Below are 23541 nucleotides of genomic sequence, written 5' to 3' on the forward strand. Positions count from 1 at the left end.
AGGTTGGACAAGTATGTGTAATGCTTACCCTACTGGGTTTCTAACTGGAGGTTGGACAAGTATGTGTAATGCTTACCCTACTGGGTTTCTAACTGGAGGTTGGGCAAGTATGTGTAATGCTTACCCTACTGGGTTTCTAACTGGAGGTTGGGCAAGTATGCGTAATGCTTACCCTACTGGGTTTCTAACTGGAGGTTGGACAAGTATGTGTAATGCTTACCCTACTGGGTTTCTAACTGGAGGTTGGGCAAGTATGTGTAATGCTTACCCTACTGGGTTTCTAACTGGAGGTTGGGCAAGTATGTGTAATGCTTACCCTACTGGGTTTCTAACTGGAGGTTGGGCATTGTAAGGGTTTCACAACAAGGCCTCACAGCCTGCTTTCTAGAAGTGTCAGGGCAATGTGCAGCCACAGGCTTCCCGGAACACAGAACCAGACCATGTATTATTTACAGAGAGCTGGGAGAAGGAAGGAACACAAATTATACTACACACAGTGACTTCTCTTTGCCTGATTTGATTGGCCCATGTCATATAGGCCACCCACTAGGCTACTATTTTTGTAATTTTTTATTTCACCTTTATTTATTTATTTATTTATTGGGGCGGCAGGTAGCCTAGTGGTTAGAGCGCTGGACTTGTAACCGAAAGGTTTCAAGATTGAATCCCCGAGCTGACAAGGTAAAAATCTGTCGTTCTGCCCCTGAACAAGGCAGTTAACCCACTGTTCCTAAACCGTCATTGAAAATAAGAATTTGTTCTTAACTGACTTGCCTAGTTAAATAAAGGTAAAAAATTAAATGAAAAAAATTAACCAGGTAGGCCAGTTGAGAACAAGTTAAAGCAAAGCAGTGCGACAAAAACAACAACACAGAGTTTACACATAAACAAACGTACAGTCAATAACACAATAGAAACATATATGTACAGTGTGTGCAAATGTAGAAGACTAGGGAGGCAATAAAGGCAATAAATAGGCCATGGAGGTGAAATAATTACAATTTAGCATTAACACTGGAGTGATACATGTGCAAGTAGAGATATAGGGGTGCAAAAGAGCAAGAGGATAAGTAACAATATGGGGATGAGGTAGTTGGGTGTGATCGGTAAGCTATGAGACTCCAGCTTCAGTGATTTTTGCAATTTGTTCCAATCATTGGCAGCAGAGAACTGGAAGGAATGGCGGGCAAAGTAAGTGTTGGCTTTGGGGGTGACCAGTGAAATATACCTGCTGGAGCGCGTGCTACGGGTGGGTGTTGCTATGGTGACCAGTGAGCTGAGATAAGGCAGGGCTTTACCTAGCATAGACTTATAGATGACCTGGAGCCAGTGGGTTTGGCGACGAATATGTAGTGAGGGCCAGCCAACGAGAGCATACAGGTCGCAGTGGTGGGTAGCATACAGGTCGCAGTGGTGGGTAGTATACATCCAGTTTGCTGAGTAGAGTGTTGGAGGCTATTTTATAAATGACATCGCTGAAGTTAAGGATCGGTAGGATAGTCAGTTTTACGAGGGTATGTTTGGCAGCATGAGTGAAGGAGGCTTTGTTGCGAAATAGGAAGCCGATTCTAGATTTAATTTTGGATTGGAGATGCTTAATGTGAGCCTGGAAGGAGAGTTTACAGTCTAACCAGACACCTAGGTATTTGTAGATGTCCACATATTCTAAGTTAGAACAGTCCAGAGTAGTTTACCTAGCATAGACTTATAGATGACCTGGAGCCAGTGGGTTTGGCGACGAGTATGTAGTGAGGGCCAGCCAACGAGAGCATACAGGTCGCAGTGCTAGTCGGGCGGGAGGGTGTAGGCAGCAATCGGTTGAAGAGCATGCACTTAGTTTTACTTGCATTTAAAAGCAGTTGGAGGACTCGGATTGAGTGTTGTATGGCATTGAAGCTCGTTTGGAGGTTTGTTAGCACAGTGTCCAAAGAAGGGCCAGATGTATACAGAATGGCGTTGTCTGCGTAGAGGTGGATCAGAGAATCAGCAAGAGCGACATCATTGATATATACAGAGAAAAGAGTCGGCCCGAGAATTGAACCCTGTGGCAACCCCATAGAGACTGCCAGAGGTCCGGACAACAGGCCCTCCGATTTGACACACAGCACTCTATCTGATAAGTAGTTGGTGATCCAGGCGAGGCAGTCATTTGAGAAGCCAAGGCTATTGAGTCTGCCGATAAGAATGCGATGATTGAAAGAGTCAAAAGCCTTGGCCAGGTCAATGAAGACGGCTGCACAGTACTGTAAATTCGAAGAATTTAGAAAGGCATGGCAGGATGGATACAGGTCTATAACAACTCGGATCTAGAGTGTCACCACCTTTGAAGATGAGGATGACAGCCGCAGCTTTCCTATCTTTGGGGATCTCAGACGATAAGAAAGAGAGGTTGAATAGGCTAGTAATAGGGGTTACAACAATTTTGGCGGATAATTTTAGAAAGAGAGGATCCAGATTGTCCAGCCCAGCTGATTTGTAGGGATCCAGATTTTGCAGCTCTTTCAGAACATCAGCTGTCTGGATTTGGGTGATGGAGAAGCGGGGGAGAGGGCTTGGGCAAGTTGCTGCAGCAGGTGCTCAGATGTTGGCTGGGGTCGGGGTAGCCAGGTGGAAAGCATGGCCAGCCGTAGAAAAATGCTTATTGAAATGATTGATTATCGTAGATTTATCAGTGGTGACAATGTTTCCTATCCTCAGTGCAGTGGGAAGCTGGGAGGAGGTGCTCTTATTCTCCATGGACTTTATTCGATGCTAATGCAGAACACCACAGGATGTTTTTGTGCTGGTCAAGGGCAGTCAAGTCTGGGGTGAACCAAGGGCTATATCTGTTCTTAGTTCTACAGTTTTTGAACAGGGCATGCTTATTTAAGACAGTGAGGAAAGCACTTTTAAAGAGAAACCAGGCATCCTCTACTGATGTGATGAGGTCAATATCCTCCCAGGATACCCGGGCCAGGTCGATTAGAAAGGCCTGCTCGCTAAAGTGTTTTAGGGAGCGTTTGACAGTGATGCGGGGTGGTCGTTTGACCCTGGACCCATTACGCATGCAGGCAATGAGGCAATGATTGCTGAGATCCTGGTTGAAGACAGCAGAGCTGTATTTAGATGGCAAGTTGGTTACGGATTCAGGGTTGTACCTGATAATTTGTGTGAGATTGAGGGCCTCTAGCTTAGGTTGTAGGATGGCTGGGGTGTTAAGCATGTCCCCGTTTAGGTCACCTAACAGTACGAACTCTGAAGATAGATGGGGGGAAATCAATTCACATATGGTCTCCAGGGCACAGCTGGGGGCTGAAAGGGGTCTATAACAAGTGGCAACGGTGAGAAACTTGTTTCTGGAAAGGTGTATTTTTAAAAGTACAAGCTCGAATTGTTTGGGCACAGACCTGGATAGTATGACAGAACTCTGCAGGCTATCTTGTCGGAAAATGTTAGTTAGGGTTGGACATTTCTGGATTTTTTGGTGGCCTTCCTAAGCCAGGATTTAGACACGGCTAGAACATCCGGGGTTGGCGGAGTGTGCTAAAGCAGCTAAAGCAGTGAATAAAACAAACTTAGGGAGGAGGCTTCTCATGTTAACATGCATGAAACCAAGGCTTTTACAGTTACAGAAGTTAACAAATGAGAGCGCCTGGGGAATGGGAGTAGTGCTGGGGGCTGCAGGTCCTCAGCACATCACCATAGGAACAGAGGAGCAGTAGGATAAGGGTATGGCCAAAGGCTATAAGAACTGGTCGTCTAGTGCGTTTGGAACAGAGAGTAAAAGGAGCAGATTTCTGGGCGTGGAAGAATAAATTCAAGGCATAATGTACAGATAAGGGTATGGTAGGATGTGAATACAGTGGAGGTAAACCTAGGCATTGAGTGACGATGAGAGAAGTTTTGTCTCTAGAGGCACCATTTAAGCCAGGTGAGGTCACCGCATGTGTGGGGGGTGGAACAAAATGGCTAGGTAAAGCATATTGAGCAGGGCTAGAGGCTCTACAGTGAAATAAGACAATAATCACTAACCAAAACAGCAATAGACAAGGCATATTGGCATTAGGGAGAGGCATGTGTAGCCGAGTGATCATAGGCTCCAGTGAGTAGCTAGGCGAGCTGGAGACATGGCGATTCAGACATCTAGCGGGCTGGGGATAGCAGGCAAGCAGATGGTCCTTCAGGGGACGTCGCAACGGAAGAGCCTGTTGAAACCCCCTCGGACGGTTACGTCGGCAGACCAGTCGTGATGGATCGGCGGGGCTCTGTGTCGGCAGTAAAAGGGTCCAGGCCAATTGGCAATATACGTATTGTAGCACAAGAATTGTCTGATGGACTTCTTCAGCTAGCCGGGAAATGGGCGTAGCTCGAGGCTAGCTTCAGGCTAACTGGTGCTTGCTTCGGGACAGAGACATTAGCCAGGAGTAGCCACTCGGATAGCAGCTAGCTAGCTGCGATGATCCGGTGTAAAGGTTCAGAGCTTGCGGTAGGAATCTGGAGATGTGGTAGAGAAAAAGCAGTCTGATATGCTCTGGGTTGATATAGCGCTGTGCAGACTGGTAGGAATTGACCGGGCTGAGGCTGGCTGATGTCCGAGTTAACAGTGATGACCGCTAGCAGTGGCTAACTGACTACTAGCTAGTTAGATGGCTAGCTTCTGATGGGGGTTCCGGTTCTAAAGTCTAAAAAATAGCAGATCCGTACCACATTGGGTGAGGCGGGTTGCAGGTGAGTATGTTCAGTCCGTAGATAAAAATAATATATATATATATATATATATATACGAAACATATACGAAGAAAAAGATATATACATGGGACGGGACAAGACAAACAGACATCCTACTGCTATGCCATCTTCCTACTAGTAGTAGGAAGACCATTGGTCCGAACATGGAGCCTTGAGGAACACCATACTTCTCAATCTCAACTGAGGCTCCACAATCACAGTCTACCTTGTAATGCCAACCAGGGAGGAAAGCAGAAAAAGCATGTTTCAATCACCTAACTACATACGCCAATCTCTCAGTAATGTAAAGAAACCGGACCAACCAGTTGACTGGCTTGTTCAGTGAAACAGTGATTTTCACAGAGCTTCACTATGCCCCCATGCACTGAAACGGAAGTACTTCCATGACTGTGTTTGACTGTGTAACTGGCATTAAGTGATAAATAATGTAGAGGAAATGAATAATAACTGGAAACCTTTAAGTATCTGCATAAATTAGTAAACACCACTAGGGCTGTGGCAGTCATGACATTTTGTCAGACGGTTATTGTCGTGCAATAGTAAGAAGGATGTAATTGAACTTAGCTGAATGAAATAGAAGGATATTTTTCCCATTACAGAGGGAGTGCGCATATGAAGTGGCTATGTCGAGTGTAAAAGTGATCATTTGAAACAAGTCCTATATGCTAGATTTTGAGTTATTTGGCAACTTTAGTTATAAATGATACAAACCTCAATGTTTTAGAAATCAAAACATATATGATGCGACTATAGGCTATTGATAATTTGACAAAGTCGCAAAAAAAAAAGCTTGCGCACTTTTCCTTGCCTCAGGCTGCACAGCTGTTCTCTCATCAAGTGATCCTATTTTCACCCATCAGACTATTTTTTTTATCCTGTCTTTACAAATATGTCAAATTAGTTTTGATTTAGATTGGCCCATTATCAAATGAGCAGGAACAGGTGGGGGGAGGGGGATCCGTATGCACGCAAATAGGCTACTTCGGTTTTATAGCGGAGCTGTGCTTTATATGAGCAGCTGAGAAATAAATACAACACTTATTTCACTCGCTGCGAGACAGGTGATATTCCACCCACACTCTGTATGCCATGGGCTCTCCAACCCTGTTCCTGCCGATACCCTGTACTTCATTTGGGAAACTAAGTGAAATCTGTTCAGGAACATCCATAGGAAACAAAGTTCACTAAACTGTTGACAGCCCCTCTCTGTGTGCTGAAGAAAGCAATAAAAGGAGAGAGAGGAGGAGATGGAAACGCATAGTGGTGAGATATTCTGTAGCTAAAAGTAGAGGTCGACCGATTATGACTTTTCAACGCCGATACCGATACCGATTATTCGAGGACCAAAAAAAGGCGATACCGATCAATCGGCCAATTTTTTACATTTATTTGTAATAATGACAATTACAACAATACTGAATGAACACTTATTTTAACTTAATATAATACATCAATACAAATCTATTTAGCCTCAAATAAATAATGAAATATGTTCAATTTAGTTTAAATAATGCAAAAACAAAGTGTTGGAGAAGAAAGTAAAAGTGCAATATGTGCCATGTAAAAAAGCTAACGTTTAAGTTCCTTGCTCAGAACATGAGAACATATGAAAGCTGGTGGTTCCTTTTAACATGAGACTTCAATATTCCAAGGTAAGGGGGTTTAGGTTGTAGTTAATATAGTATTTTTAGGACTATTTCTCTCTATACCATTTGTATTCCATATACCTTTGACTATTGGATGTTCTTATAGGCACTTTAGTATTGCCAGTGTAACAGTATAGCTTCCATCCCTCTCCTCGCCCCTACCTGGGCCCCGCTAACTAGCTAGCCATTTCACATCGGTTACACCAGCCTAATCTCGGGAGTTGATAAGCTTGAAGTCATAACAGCGCAATGCTTGAAGCACAGCGAAGAGCTGCTGGCAAAACAAACTAAAGTGCTGTTTGAATGAATGCTTACGAGCCTGCTGCTGCCTACCATCGCTCAGTCAGACTGCTCTATCAAATCATAGACTTAATTATAACATAATAACACACAGAAATATGAGCCTTTGGTCATTAATATGGTCGAATCCGGAAACTATAATTTCAAAAACAAAACATTTTTTATTATCGCATATACCCTGACTCTGCGTGCAATGAACGCAAGAGAAGTGACACAATTTCACCTGGTTACAAGATAGTAGCTACTAACAATTGGATACCACGAAATTGGGGAGAAAAATGGGGAAAATTCACACACACACACACACACAAAAAAATATTGCATTGATGGCATTGATGTTTATGGTTAGGTACACATTGGAGCAACGACAGTCCTTTTTCCGCGATCGGCACCACATCGATTATATGCAACGCAGGACACGCTAGATAAACTAGTAATATCATCAACCATGTGTAGTTAACTAGTGATTATGATTAATTGATTGATTGTTTTTTATAAGATAAGTTGAATGCTAGCTAGCAACTTACCTTGGCTTCTTACTGCATTCGCGTAACAGGTAGGCTCCTCGTGGAGTGCAATGAGAGGCAGGTGGTTAGAGCGTTGGACTAGTTAACTGTAAGGTTGCAAGATTGAATCCCCGAGCTGACAAGGTACAAATCTGTCGTTCTGCCCCTGAACAAGGCAGTTAACCAACCGTTCCTAGGCCTTCATTTAAAATAAGAATGTGTTCTTAACTGACTTGCCTAGTTAAATAAAGGTGTAAAAAAAAGATTTACACACACACAATTTTTTTGTTGAAAAAATGGCCAAATCGGTGTCTAAAAATACAGATTTCCGATTGTTATGAAAACTTGAAATCGGCCCTAATTAATCGGCCATTCCGATTAATCGGTCGACCTCTAGCTAAAAGGTAATTTGTCACCCAATGAATAATAATTTTTAAAAAGCCCTATTACTAGGCCATTCAAAATCAAAATTCACGACAATTGTTAGCACAATCAATGAACCAACAGCATCGCCTAGGGCTATAAGTTCTCTCCCAGACCTGTGGATAGACATTTTGGAGCGTAGCATAAGGTAACCAGACCACCCAGAATGCATAATGATACACTCAAAGGCGATTACTCGAATGTGTTTAATTCTGCAGTAAAGGCAAGACCGATTATGGACCAAAGGCATCTTCAATCTGTTTAGTTTTTTTGCCATGCGTAATATGCAGAAGGCTATATTGTATAACGGCACAATTATCATTTTGATTCATAAGCTCTAATATGCATATGGATGTTTTGAATGAATCATCACCTTAGAAAGTGCTGTCCATTTCGTTGTTAGGCTTTGAAACAACATCCACAAGGACCATGTTTCACACTCAGTTTCAACCTGCTGCTGAACTCCTTTCTTCAAATTGATCATTACAGTGAGGCGAGTTTTAAAAGCATATGCTGTTTTGATGATAAGTGTTTGATGTGAGTTAGGTACTAAGTGTTTGATGTGACTGTTAGCGAGTTAGGTACTACCACAACATGTCCAGAGTGCATGAGAGGAGATTACGAGTCACGTGGAATTTTACAACGGTCATGACTCATGACTGCCTGTGTGGCGGTTATACGGTAACCGCAACAGCCCTAAACACCACACACAAGTCTATGTGGCGCCAACGGGTGAAATCAGAGTGCTGTGTGTCAACCTGGAGATGAGCTCTAACCATAGCGTTCAGCAGCTATCAGGTCATACTCTGTCCAGCCACTAGGCTATTGCACAGCAGCCACGTTGGGAACCAAACTACCAGCTAACGAGGGGCTTTACTGAAACTCTCCAGCTCTAGAAGTTAAACAGATGCCTTTTAGAAGCCTTCTTGTAGATTCCCTGTGCAGTGCAAGTATTGGAGGTGGCGCCCGCATGGCGGTAGAATGCCAGAGGACATGATAATGGAGCTGTCAGTTGTCAATCAGTACTGACTTCACCTGTTTATACATGATGTGTGTCTGTACACACTGGATGGTTCCCAGAGGATAGAACCCACATCAACGCCAACAAAGTAAATCAAACACATATGCACACAAACATGAGGGCCTGTATTCACCTAATCTGGCAGTGAAGCCCTGACCTGGTTCGGGCCCGCATGGCACTAGTAAAGACAGAGGACTCCATAATGACAACTCTGTAGTCCCTGAAATGAACTCATCTTAATTCATGACCAGGGGATTAGTGGTCAGCAGCTGAGCAGACTTATTTAACCCAGAACAGAACAAAGAGTATCGTGGCAACAGAGATGGTCGGTCGGGGGTTAGACTGAGGTGCTATGTGTGTGTGTGTGTTGTAATTAGAGTACCTCACAGAGGGGAATGCATTAACATTGTGCCTCTCTGCCCCCGTTGCCCACAGTACACCACACGGGCCAGATATCCCCCACGCTTGGCTCGGAAAAGCCATTGTGATGTGTGCAGTTCAGTCCTGGTGTAAGTGTTTACTCCATTGGCTAGTAACCCCTGGAGTCTCTTTTTAAACTAGAATGCCAGACATTCTGCTATGTCTCTGCTATCCTGCTATTAATGACAGATATCTAAAATGACCCAGGCTCCTTTGGTCCCAACTACTACAATGCATCTGTATTTTAAAGTGAAACTCCATCACTTTTCAGCCACATTTTCATTATCTCCAGCACAATACCAGTGTCTATATACAGTGCATTCGGAAGGTATTCAGATGCCTTAACCTTTTCCATATTTTGTTACGTTACAGCCTTATTCTAAAATTGATTAAATTAAATGTTTTTCCTCATCAATCTAAACACAATACCCGATAATGACAGAGTGAAAACAGGTTTTTTAGAAATGTTTGCACATTTGTGACCCGATTCAGGAAACTAGGGGTATGTCGCAAGTCACGACTTCCCAGGAGAGCCTTTTGAACATTATTTTTTATTTTTTTAATCAAAATGTCAGAAATGCCTTCTCAAATATGTAAACTTTCATGCGGCTTAATATCAAACGTGCATGTCATCTGTAAATACGAATACAATTGTTAAATTATGAGCCTAGTTGGTTTAGTCAGAGAATCAGCTAAGACCTCAGAAAGAAAACGGTAGAACTTCACAAGTCTGGTTCATCCTGGGAGCCATTTCCAAACACCTGATGGTACCACGTTCACCTGTACAAACAATAGTACGCAAGTATAAACACCATGGGACCACGCAGCCGTCATACCGCTCAGGAAGGAGATGCATTCTGTCTCCTAGAGATGAACGTACTTTGGTGTGAAAAGTAAAAATCAATCCCAGAACAACAGCAAAGGACCTTGTGAAGATGCTGGAGGAAACAGGTACAAAAGTATCTATATCCACAGTAAAACGAGTCCTATATCGACATAACCTGAAAGGCCGCTCAGCAAGGAAGAAGCTACTGCTCCAAAACCACACCATCCCAACCTTGAAGCACGGGGGTGGCAGCATCATGTTGTGTTGGTACTTTGCTGCAGGAGGTACTGGTGCACTTCACAAAATAGATGGCATCATGAGGCAGAAAAATTATGTGCATATATTGAAGCAACATCTCAAGACATCAGTCAGGAAGTTAAAGCTTGGTCACAAATGGGTCTTCCAAATGGACAATGACCCCAAGCATACTTCCAAAGTTGTGGCAAAATGGATTAAGGACAACAAAGTCAAGGTATTGGAGTGGCCATCACAAAGCCCTGACCTCAATCCCATAGAAAATTTGTGGGCAGAACTGAAAAAGCGTGTGCGAGCAAGGAGGCCTACAAACCTGACTCAGTTACACCAGCTCTGTCAGGAGGAATGGGACAAAATTCACCTAACTTATTGTGGGAAGCTTGTGGAAGGCTTTCACCCAAGTTAAACAATTTAAAGGCAATGCTACCAAATACTAATTGAGTGTATGTAAACTTCTAACCCACTGGGAATATGATGAAAGAAATAAAAGCTAAAATAAATCATTATTCTGACATTTCACATTCTTAAAATAAATTGGTGATCCGAACTGATCTAAGACAGGGAATTTTTACTAGGATTAAATGTCAGGAATTGTGAAAAACTGAGTTTAAATGTATTTGGCTAAGGTATATGTAAACTTACGACTTCAGCTGTACGTGTATGAAGTGTGTTTAACATTAGTGATGTTTTCTCAGAATGCCATTTCGCATTCCTAGTTATAGCCTAATGTCAGCTAGCTAACATTGAACTTATAGCTATGACAATCCGTTTTGTATTGCTAGTTAAAGCTTGCTGTTAGCTAGCCAGCTGACGTTAGATGGCTGGTTAACTACAGTAGCTAACATTACCTGTGTGAACTGTGTGTAGTGATGTTCTCAGAAGGCCATTTCGTATCTATTGTATAATAATGCTAAAATATTTGTATCTGGAATTTGTCTTTCAGCATCAGTAGAACACACCAGTCAGTACAGTAATCAAAACGAGAGCTGGCCCAAGCAAGCAAAGGCAGCAGCGCAGTCATCGACTACATGCACCATTTCTTCACCAGCTACGGAGTTGGGAAAACATGTGGACCTGAATCGTGAAAACTGCAGCGGCCAAAACAAGAACAAGTTTGTGCTCTTCTATTGTGTCTGGTGGACCATGCATGCACAAGCTCCACAACAATCTGGACCTTCACTTCCTGATCACAGGCCACACCAAGTTTGCCCCTGACTTGTGCTTCAGCCGCATCAAGCAGCGCTTCAGAAAGGCCAGAGTGAACACTTTGTCTGAGATTGCTGGTGTTGTGAAGGACAGCACAGTGACAGGGGTCAACGTTCCACAGCTGGTTGGCCTGGAGGATGGTACGGTGCTTGTGGAATGCTATGGCTGGCAACAACACCTGACTCCGTACTTCAGTGCCACTGCCACAGATCAAGCAGTACCAGCAGTTCAGGTAAAAAAAAAAATATTTGTATGAGGTTATTATTTGCTAAACTTGGGAGGTGAATTGATGTTGTGCAGGGTTGTAATGTATTCAGATTTGTTTTGTTATTCGCTGTTTTACACCTTCGTTGCTCTGGAGCCTGGTGTTGTCGCCAAGGGGCGTTTGGACTGTCGGGACTAGGTTTCAGCTGAAGCGCAACGCTGACATCCTTCCTCCCATAGATGGTCTGCCTGTAAAAGCACCACCTGGACTGGATAAAGCTAGACAAACTATATTTTTGACAAGATCAGGGAGTTTTTTGCGACGAAGAGGCTATGGACATCACATGCCCTGCACCAAAGTCAAGGGCAGGACAGAAACAGGTTCTCCGACTATAGATTCCCTTGTTGATGCATGGTTCAGACGGACAAGTTATCAGCACTATCTGCAGTGCCTCTATTCACATGACTCTCTCCTAACACACACGCCATCCGTTGCTGATATTGTTGATATGTGTGGTCGTAACATGATTTTGTGACATTCCACAACAATATCATGTGACCGTATTAAGTGCCCACCACTTAAATATATGTACTGTACATGTGTACCTCACTCAGGTTTCAACTCAGGTTGCTTGGCCTTAACTTATGTATGGAACACTATGTGATAAGTGCATGTGTAACAGTATATAAAGTATTCTAATGTACTGGTGTGAAAGCATTTGGGCAGTGATGTAAAGTCCTTAAGGTAAAATACATTAAAGCACTACTTAATAAGTTTACTTTACATTACTTTACTATTCATTTTTTTGGCAACTTTTACTTCACTACATTTATGAATAAAATAATGTACTTTTTACTCCATACATTTTCTTTGACACCCAAAAGTACTCTTTACATTTTGACAAGAAAATGGTCCATTTCAAACACTAATCAAGAGAACATCCCTGGTCATCATACTGCCTCTGATCTGGCAGACTCACTAAACACAAATGCTTCGTTTGTAAATGATGTCTGAGTGTTGAAGTGTCCCCCCTGGCTATCTGTCAAAAAATAATACAATTGTGCCGTCTGGTTTTCTTAACATAAGGAAGTTGAAATGAAATACTTTAACTTTTACTTTTGATACATTGTGCCCCTGCCTATCCGTCAAATGATTTATTTCTTATAATACATTTGTGCCGTCTGGTGTAATATATGGAATTTGAAATTATTTACACTTTCATGCAAGTATGACAATGTAGTACTTATTCCACCACTGGATGTGGCTGGCGGGTTATAGCATTTCTTTCACATGACCCATCAATTTAGACAAGTGTATCTGGGTAAGCGTCATCTAATATTTATAAAATATTTTTTTTTATCTGGACACTTTCGGTTAACCTGGAATGTTTCCTTGTTGTAAGATACTACCACTTTTAGTGTTTAGCACATGACCTCATGTGAATCCTTAAAAGAGATAGGTGGGCCTGGCTTAAGAGGGTGTGAACAATGCTGAATGGGTGTAGACAAAGGAGAGCTCTCAAGTAGGTATCAAAACATTCAAAGTGAGTTTACAAGTGTATAAACTTTCAAAGTAGAATTATTTTCCCATTGTTCCTCAAAAATGCTGTGTATGATACACCATTTTGTAGATCTGAGTCTATTTTTATCCAATGTAATTATTACTTTTTTTAAACGAAATTCAAATGTTGCTACATCAGACAAAATCTAGGTGGTGAGTCACATTTATTAAAAATAAAGAACAGAAATACCGTATTTATATAAGTATTCAGACTCTTTGCTATAAGACTCGAAATTGAGCTCAGGTGCATCCTGTTTCTACAACTTGATTGGAGTCAACCTTTGGTAAATTCAATTGATTGGACATGATTTGGAAAGGCACACACATGTCTATATAAGGTCCCACATTTGACAGTGAATGTCAGAGCAAAAACCAAGCCATGAGGTCAAAGGAATTATCCGTAGAGCTCAGAGACAGGATTGTGTCAAGGCACAGATCTGGGAAATGGTACCAAAGAACACAGTGGCCTCCATCATTCTTAAATGGAAGAAGTTTGGAACCACCAAGGTACAGAGAGATCCTTGATGAAAACCTGCTCCAGTGCGCTCAGGATCTCAGACTGAGGCAAAGGTTCACCTTCCAACAGGACAACGACCCTAAGCACACAGCCAAGACAATACAGGTGTGGTTTTGGGATAAGTCTCTAAATGTTCTTGAGTGGCCCAGCCAGAGCCCGGACTTGAACCCGATCAAACATCTCTGGAGAGACCTGGAAATAGCTGTGCAGCAACGCTACCCATCCAACCTGACAGAGCTTGAGAAGTTCTGCAGAGAAGAATGACTGTTTAATGACTTCCCCAAATAAAGGTGTGTCGAGCTTGTAGCGTCATACCGAAGAAGAATTGAGGCTGTAATCGCTGCCAAAGGTGCTTCAACAAAGTACTGAGTAAAGTGTCAGAATAGTTATGTAAATGTGATTTTCATTATTTTGTATTTTTTTATATGCAAAAATACTAAAGACCTGTTTTTTCTTTGTCATTATGGGGTATTGTGTGTAGACTGATTACGGAAAAAAACCTATTTAATCCATTTTAGAATAAGGCTGTAACGTAACAAAATGTGGAAAAAGTCAAGTGGTCTGAATACTTTCCGAATGCACTGTATGTGCGCTTTTCTACATTATGTAGAAAAATATATAAAGTTAAAAAGTTCTACCCGATGACATTTTTAAACACTATAAGATTTGTGGGGAGCAAGAAAATAGCCTCCCTCTGGCTAGAAACTCATTGCAAGTTTTGAAATTCACCATTCTTCTTAGTTTTAATCGTACCCTGAGATGTCACAGAGAAGCATTTAAAAAATATATTTTTAACCACAGATCATAGAATCGTGCCGTTCTCACATTCGTAGACACTGGAATGGTGCTGGAGGTAATGAACATGAGATTGAAAAGAGGCAGAATTGCCCTTTAAACAAAGTCTAATTTATCTTTATAGGCCTACTTGGTTACTGTGTAGCCTATTGATAGACAACTGGTCTTGAGAGAAGAGAGAGCAGGCCCTGACCCAGTCATTCTCTATGGTGATATGTAGGGCTGTACAGTCAGTGTAGATGCCGGGAGTAGTATAGTACAGTACTTACGTTAACTTTGAAGGCTTGAACTGTGTTATCCAGCAGAAGAACATTACAGACCACCTCTGTGTGCTGCCTGTCTTGTGCCAGCTCTGATGCTCGGTCATTGTAGTTACTGCCAGCTGGCAACTGGAAGGGTGAGGTCATTACTGTCCACACTGAGTCTGCAACACAGAGAAAGAAAACAGCAGGGTGAGGGACCTTTTATTATACTGCATTTAAATACATTACATTGCCCCAGAGTGGTGCAGCGGTCTAAGGCACAGCATCTCAGTGCTAGAGGCATCACTACAGACCCTGGTTCGATCCCGGGCTGTATCACAACCCGGCCATGATCGGGAGTCCCATAGGGCGGCGCACAATTGGCCCAGCATCATCCGGGTTAGGGGAGAGTTTGGCTGGGGTAGGAATTTGTTCTTAACTGACTTGCCTAGTGAAATAAAAAATAACAATTCTGCAATGGCGAATGGTTAGCCTCGTCCTCAACACCAGTATACCACTTTTTATTTAAACAGTCGGCTACGGCATATTTGAGTCAAGTAAGACAACACACTCCTCCTTAAAACTGTGACTGATGCTGAGGATGTCATACTTCATTCTAGTATTGTCTAGAAAGAGATCCCTAGCAGATCCAAGGCCCTTGATCCTTTATGGTCTACGCTCTCACAGTCAGGCTGCAGTACGATGAAAGGATTCAGTGATTCAGTGAGGCATGACCCAGTTCACTACCGCTGGGAGGAAGAGAGCTACACACACTACAGAGGACTTCCCCAGGAGGGTTAGCAGTCTTCACGTCCCTACCAGAGTCCACACACACACGCTTGGATGGATGCTGTTAGGCCTAATTCTGAGTTATAAAGTTGTAATAACAGGGTGAAGGGTGATACTTATTAAAATCATATTTCACAATCATATCAAATATTAGGGAGAAAAGTGACTGTAGAAACATAGAAAGAGTTTTAAAACAACTAGGATAGGCTATATCACCTTTGACCTTTTCCCTGCATGACATCATCCATTGACTGCACACAGAAAGGTCCCGAAATAAACCATGGCCACACCAGCAGCAGGGCTTTTGTCAGTGACAATGGTGTTCCTGTGAATGTCACAGTGCAACACACAAAGACACGCTGAGGCGCTGTACGGTGTTGTCACACTGGCCCCATCCGTGGAACGCCCACATGGGTCAATACCATGTCACGGGTCTCAACTTCTCACAGTTAGAGAGAGGTTAAAGCAGGGAGATCAGGGATCAGACGCTTCAAAAACCTACTAGCTATTATTCTATCATGTTTATCATTCCCATTATTTAAACATGTTTTTAACAGTTCACATGCACTTTGTCTATGTTTTCCATGTTCTGAATGCTTGAATGAAATGGTCAAACTAGGCCTAAACAATATCTAGGGAGTGGAGCTGTCCTGGCTTGAACCATACCTTATTATCTATTCAAGTCTATTCAGGAAATGACCGTTTTTGTTTACTATCGCTTACCAACAGAAAAAGGCCAAATGTCCCAACGAGTCTCAGGACTAAGGTTATTCCCGGGTGGCGCTGCCACCGAGCTGCCACCGATCCTTTTTCCTTTTCTTTTGGTTATGTCTGTTTTGTGTTTCACCTGGTTTCATTTTGGTTCATTAGCTGTCAGTTAGTTTGGGTTGCGTTTTCTTTAGTTCATGTTTAACAGGTGTTTTTTTCCCTGGACTGTGTCTGAGTGGGGTTTTGTGGCTACTGCTGTAGTCCAGTGTCCTGTGATTTGTGAGCTGGTTTAATAAAACGCCCTGGCAGCATGGCTCTCGACCTTCGCCTCTCCCGAGTCCGTACGGGAGTTGCAGCGATGAGACAAGACTGTAACTACTAACAATTGGATACCACGAAATTGGGGAGAAAAAAGGGTGTAAAAAAAAGAAAGAAAACGACTAAGGTTATTTACAACGTAGGCCCTCCTTTGAACAAAGTTGCAGTCCAAAAACATCACCTACAGTGTGCAGATGTCAACACATGGAACAGTCACAGCAGAATCCTAGTTAACATACTGATCCATAAATACCTACTTTGACCTTTACTGTCTGTCACTGTGTTCGTTTACTGCACTTTCTGTCACTCTAGCATCCAGGACAACCACACAAAGTTGGCAGTGAATGGCCATGGCAGCTAGCCTTGAGTGGAGGGTGGGTCCCATCCAATAGCCATGAACTTGAGGGATGGGAGCAGATAGACTGCGTGTCAGTGTAACCCGCTTCCAACCTGGCTCGCCTGCCAACACCACCCCCCTCCATAACAGAGTCCAAATCATAGGCTGAGTCTATGGGGCTGAGTGACCTTTCAGTAATAGAGCCACAGCTCTGAATTGCTGGAGCTGGGTGGAGAGACCAGACAGACACCATGCCAAATGCAGAGGAGCTAGCCTACCTTGAATCCCAATGCAACTCCTAGGCCCTAGACCGAAGTTAGTAACCTAACTCCTGAATAAAGTAGGATGCATATTGCTTTACAGATCCATCAGGTGATATATTGGCCTACCGTTGTCTTTAGTGTTTTCACACCAAGTTCAACAGGACAGCATTACCTATCTGATACAGTAATCACTATGGGTTATAAAACAGAAATCAGAGACAATTACAACAATACTGAATGAACACTTATTTTAACTTAATATAATACATCAATAAAATCAATTTAGCCTCAAATAAATAATGAAACATGTTCAATTTGGTTTAAATAATGCAAAAACAAAGTGTTGGAGAAGAAAGTAAAAGTGCAATATGTGCCATGTAAGAAAGCTAACGTTTAAGTTCCTTGCTCAGAACATGAGAACATATGAAAGCTGGTGGTTCCTTTTAACATGAGTCTTCAATATTCCCAGGTAAGACGTTTTAGGTTGTAGTTATTATAGGAATTATAGGACTATTTCTCTCTATACCATTTGTATTTCATTAAACTTTGAGAATTGGATGTTCTCATAGGCACTTTAGTATTGCCAGTGTAACAGTATAGCTTCCGTCCCTCTCCTCGAACCAGGAACACAACGAAAACAGCCACCCTCGAAGCAGCGTTACCCATGCAGAGCAAGGGGAACAACTACTCCAAGTCTCAGAGTGAGTGATGTTTGAAATGCTATTAGTGCGCACCCCGCTAACCAGCTAGCCATTTCACCTCGGTTACACCAGCCTCATCTCCGGAGTTGATAGGCTTGACGCACAACGAAGAGCTGCTGGCAAAACGCACGAAAGTGCTGTTTGAATGAATGCTTACGAGCCTGCTGCTGCCTACCACCGCTCAGGCAGACTGATCTATCAAATCATAGACTTAGTTATAACATAATAACACACAGAAATATGAGCTTTAGGTCATTAATATGGTCGAATCCGGAAACTATAATTTCGAAAACAAGATGTTTATTCTTTCAGTGAAATACGGAACCATTCCGTATTTTATCTAACGGGTGGCATCCATAAGTCTAAATATTCTTGTTACATTGAACAACCTTCAATGTTATGTCATAATTACGTAAAATTCTGGCAAATTAGGCGGCCCAAACTGTTGCATATACACTGACTGCAGCATTGCTTGCTGTTTGGGGTTTTAGGCTGGGTTTCTGTACAGCACTTTGAGATATCAGCTGATGTACAAAGGGCTATATAAATACATTTGATTTGATTTAGATTTGATTTGAAGAGAAGTGACACAATTTCACCTGGTTAATATTGCCTGCTAACCTGGATTTCTTTTAGCTAAATATGCAGGTTTAAAAATAAATACTTCTGTGTATTGATTTTAAGAAAGGCAATGATGTTCATGGTTGGGTACACATTGGAGCAACGATACGCACCACATCGATTATATGCAATGCAGGACACACTAGATAAACTAGTAATATCATCAACCATGTGTAGTTAACTAGTGATTATGATTGATTGATTGTTTTTTATAAGATAAGTTTAATGCTAGCTGGCAATTTAACTTGGCTTAATGCATTTGCGTAACAGGCAGTCAGTCTCCTTGTGGAGTGCAACGAGAGGCAGGTGGTTATAGCGTTGGACTAGTTAACTATAAGTTTGCAAGATTGGATCCCCCGAGCTGACTAGGTGACAATCTGTCGTTCTGCCCCTGAACGAGGCAGTTAACCCACCGTTCCTAGGCCGTCATTGAAAATAAGACTTGCCTAGTTAAATAAAGATTACATAAAGGTGTAAAAAATAATAATAATCGGCCAAATTGGTGTCCAAAAATACAGATTTCCGATTGTTATGAAAACTTGAAATCGGCCCTAATTAATCGGCCATTCCGATTAATCGGTCGACCTCTATAACAAACACTCATTTTCGTTTCAACACGTTTTGCTACAATGTGGCCTACTGAACACAACCCAGATAGGTTATGTTCCACACACAAAGGGAGTTCCCCTTCCTCTCAGATCTTCCACTCTGCAGACCTCAGTCACCACAGATGTATCCCAAATGGCACCCTATTCACCCTAGGGCTCTGGTCAAAAGTAGTGCACTATGTAGGGAATAGGATGCCATTTGGTGGGCTGCCATCATTAGATCAACTGTGGAGCGCCACACATGCATCACAGATCACACACTCATGCGTGACACTAGAGAGCGTATGCACTCTTTTTTTTCTCTCTTTCCACTATTCTCAGTTTTTTCCGTGCGTGGTCTAGCAAGCCTTCTTAGCTTTGTGAGGCTAAAGCCAACAGTAGCTAACAAGCCATTTAACCCTGGGCACAAATCTAAACAACGTTGTTCATGACACGAGATTTACTCTGAAAAGGCTTTTGGGTCGCAAATTAAAATCACCTGCACTCCTGTGCAACATAGGCTATCAATTATGTCCACACAGAATTGTGCATAATGATGAACAACCTAACAAACACAATTATGTTGTCGATTGCTGTGAGCTCGAGGTTAGAGAACTTTGCCATTGATAAAACCCCATTCTCATTCTCCCGGATTCCTTCCTTCCTGCCTCTCTCTCCCATTCTTAAAGCTCCAGAGGTGTTTGTTGCTATCGATCTCATTCATTCTAATATTTAGCCCCAGCAGCACTGTAGCTACTTACTCACCACCCCCAACCACGGAGGTGGGGACACTACAGTGTAGACCCCCTAGTGACTCATCCTGTTTTAGAGCTTCGTGAGCACATATGTGTTTTATGTCATTTACCACACACTTTTCCGTTGTCTGCAGCACACCCCCCCCTTCTCCCCCAACAAATCCCATGTACTCCATCACTCTCATTCACTGCACTGTCAAAACCCTTGCACTTGACAACAACTGACCCAGTCTCTAAAAGTGTGATGCTGCTTTAGACAGACAGAGAGTGAGAGATGGAGAGACAGAGGATACAATCATCCTCTCCTTTCTACTCTTTCTCTTGATTTTCCACTATAGCCCTGCAGCTCTTGATCAGAGAGAGAGAGAGAGAGAGAGAGAGAGAGAGAGAGAGAGAGAGAGAGAGAGAGAGAGAGAGAGAGAGAGAGAGTTGAGATTGTGTGATAGCAAATGGCTGCTCCTCTAGCTCTATATTCCACTATGGTCAGCAAAGGAGGCAGAGAAGGAAATATCATGATGACATCACTGGGGAATCTATAGATTCCAGGGACAATGCCATTTCGGCGAAGCACTATTCACTCAGTCTTTCTTTGTAACAGCAGGTAGATTTAAAAGCCGAGTGTTTCTATGAAGTCATTCAGTGCACTAGACTAGAGCTTCCATATTTCTTGTGATAGGAACCGAGCACTGGGTCTTGCATCCAGCAGCATGAATACAACATGAATACGTGTCATAAATGCATTATTACAGGCAAACAGGACTTGTATGAAATCCGAGTGGAGTTTATTATGTCAACCAGCTAAACCAGTGTGTAGCCTACCTGTAATTAGAATCAGTGGGGTCTCTCTGTGTACTGATTCAAGAAACAGGTTAATCCATCTATTGACCCAGACATATATTTAGCCTCTACCTTCTCCCCTGGCCTACACTCCCTCCCTCTCCCAAAACCTGCCATAGGTTAGAAATGCACACTCTATTCTGTTCTGTTTCATTCTATTCTAGTTAACTGTAGCCCATATGGCTGTCAACTGGCATATGACAGGGAAAAAAGAACAACACATTGATGTTAGTTAGCTAGAAAGCCAACCACCAGGCCATCAAATAGTTGTCACTGTCACTAAGACTAGCATCAGCTAACGTAGAGGTGTAGCTATACTGTCTCTGGATAGATTAACATCTAGTTAGCTAACTTGCTACAACAGCTGTGCTATGCAAGCTAGCAAGCTAACCATGGCATGACGTTATTATTATGCATGCTTAACGTTACCTTCATAAACTGCACCGGTAGAGTCCAGGTTTTGAGGGATAAAATCAAGAACACAGCAATAAGTGGGCGAGGTGGTGCAATTCAACCGCTGCAGATCCACAGAAACCTCCTCATCCTTCGCAGCAGCATACACTCGCTACGGCCGCACAGTTTCGTTTCGGCCGCACAGGTTCGTTTCTTTTCAGCACCACAGCGATGATGGACCCAGGCAAACGTCAATACAGGACGCAACCATTGTAATGCGAGCAAGGCAAGCACGAGCAGGTAGGTATGACCACACAAAAACAGAACTTCCTTTCCGCGGTCCCCAAACTGCAGTTTAAATTCAAATACAACCTCGTTTGAAGACGTTGATCATTTAAACCGTGCAGCATAAACCATGGGGCAGCAACGAAATATGGCGTAAACTCCACAACAGATTTTTTTTTGAACGGGGGTGATGTCTGTCAAACTAGTAGGCGTGGCATTTGAGGCGCAGGTTTCACAACACGCACGCGCGTGCTGCCTACATTGTCAGAAATGGGAAAAATATCAAATATTAATACTATTATTATTATTATTATTAGATTGTACGTAACTTCAAATATTTTTCCATAAAGGTAGTTTGTGTGTGATATATTAAACGCTTATTAAACATTTATCTACCTTTGCAAATACATATCTCATACTCCCATCTTGTGGCCAATTCTATGTTCATGCCACTTCTATTTGAGATGAATGGTAATAACTGGTATATCGTATATAGTTTCAAAATGAAATGCAGAAACTCTGATATTGTACATCCTCATCTAGAACTGCCCACTTGTAGGTAAATCGTAAGTAACATTAAGGTGTTGCCTACTTAAAATTATTCATGGAGAGTTTGTAAGTTGTTAATAAATGGTTCTTTATTCGTTTTTGTAGATAGTTTATAGATACTTTGTAAATAATAGGCTATACATTGGTTGAAAATTACTTACATTATTTTTATATGATCACATCTGGATTTGAGACATTGTGGAATGCTCCATTTCTACATCAGGGGGCTCCTGTTCAAATATTGTTTTACTTATCCTCCAAAACTGGCAGGCTAAAAAACATAACACATTGAAGTCAATAATTTAAGCACTTAAATTAATTTTACTAGTAGGTAGGCCTTTAAACATTGTTTTACCAAGAGGTAGGCCTTTAAACATCGTTTTACCCAGAGGTAGGCGTTTAAACATTGTTTTACCAAGAGGTAGGCCTTTAAACATCGTTTTACCCAGAGGTAGGCGTTTAAACATTGTTTTACCAAGAGGTAGGCCTTTAAACATTGTTTTACCAAGAGGTAGGCCTTTAAACATGGTTTTACCACGAGGTAGGCCTTTAAACATTGTTTTACCAAGAGGTAGGCCTTTAAACATTGTTTTACCCAGAGGTAGGCCTTTAAACATGGTTTTACCAAGAGGTAGGCCTTTAAACATTGTTTTACCAAGAGGTAGGCCTTTAAACATCGTTTTACCCAGAGGTAGGCCTTTAAACATTGTTTTACCCAGAGGTAGGCCTTTAAACATGGTTTTACCAAGAGGTAGGCCTTTAAACATCGTTTTACCCAGAGGTAGGCGTTTAAACATTGTTTTACCCAGAGGTAGGCCTTTAAACATCGTTTTACCAAGAGGTAGGCCTTTAAACATGGTTTTATTAAGAGGTAGGCCTTTAAACATTGTTTTACCAAGAGGTAGGCCTTTAAACATTGTTTTACCAAGACGTAGGCCTTTAAACATCGTTTTACCCAGAGGTAGGCCTTTAAACATTGTTTTACCCAGAGGTAGGCGTTTAAACATTGTTTTACCAAGAGGTAGGCCTTTAAACATTGTTTTACCAAGAGGTAGGCGTATAAACATTGTTTTACCAAGAGGTAGGCCTTTAAACATCGTTTTACCAAGAGGTAGGCGTTTAAACATGGTTTTATTAAGAGGTAGGCGTTTAAACATGGTTTTATTAAGAGATAGGCCTTTAAACATGGTTTTATTAAGAGGTAGGCGTTTAAACATGGTTTTACCAAGAGGTAGGCGTATAAACATTGTTTTACCAAGAGGTAGGCCGTTAAACATCGTTTTACCCAGAGGTAGGCGTTTAAACATGGTTTTATTAAGAGGTAGGCGTTTAAACATGGTTTTACCAAGAGGTAGGCGTTTAAACATTGTTTTACCCAGAGGTAGGCCTTTAAACATCGTTTTGCCCAGAGGTAGGCGTTTAAACATGGTTTTATTAAGAGGTAGGCGTTTAAACATTGTTTTACCCAGAGGTGGGCCTTTAAACATCGTTTTACCCAGAGGTAGGCGTTTAAACATTGTTTTACCAAGAGATAGGCCTTTAAACATCGTTTTACCCAGAGGTAGGCGTTTAAACATTGTTTTACCAAGAGGTAGGCCTTTAAACATCATTTTACCCAGAGGTAGGCCTTTAAACATCGTTTTACCCAGAGGTAGGCGTTTAAACATTGTTTTACTAAGAGATAGGCCTTTAAAACTTGGTCCATGTTTTCATTAAGATGGAGGCCATTGAGTAAAGCACTGGAAAGA

General features: G+C 42.1%; 1 protein-coding gene across 1 annotated transcript in view; it reads right to left on the reverse strand.

Moving 5' to 3' along the window:
- The window catches only part of LOC139373229 (tyrosine-protein phosphatase non-receptor type 4-like), a 43025-nt gene extending 21641 nt beyond the window's left edge, over positions 1–21384 (reverse strand). The window contains exons 1-2 of the mRNA XM_071113504.1: positions 20996–21384; positions 14678–14832 (exon numbers count right to left, since the gene is read on the reverse strand). Of these exons, the coding sequence (XP_070969605.1) occupies positions 14678–14815 (138 nt within the window). The 5' untranslated portion in view covers positions 14816–14832; positions 20996–21384. The remainder of the gene's footprint in view (positions 1–14677; positions 14833–20995) is intronic.
- Positions 21385–23541: the final 2157 nt, after the last annotated feature.

Source organism: Oncorhynchus clarkii, chromosome 18 (genome assembly GCF_045791955.1).
Source record: "Oncorhynchus clarkii lewisi isolate Uvic-CL-2024 chromosome 18, UVic_Ocla_1.0, whole genome shotgun sequence".
Classification (NCBI taxonomy): Eukaryota; Metazoa; Chordata; class Actinopteri; order Salmoniformes; family Salmonidae; genus Oncorhynchus; species Oncorhynchus clarkii.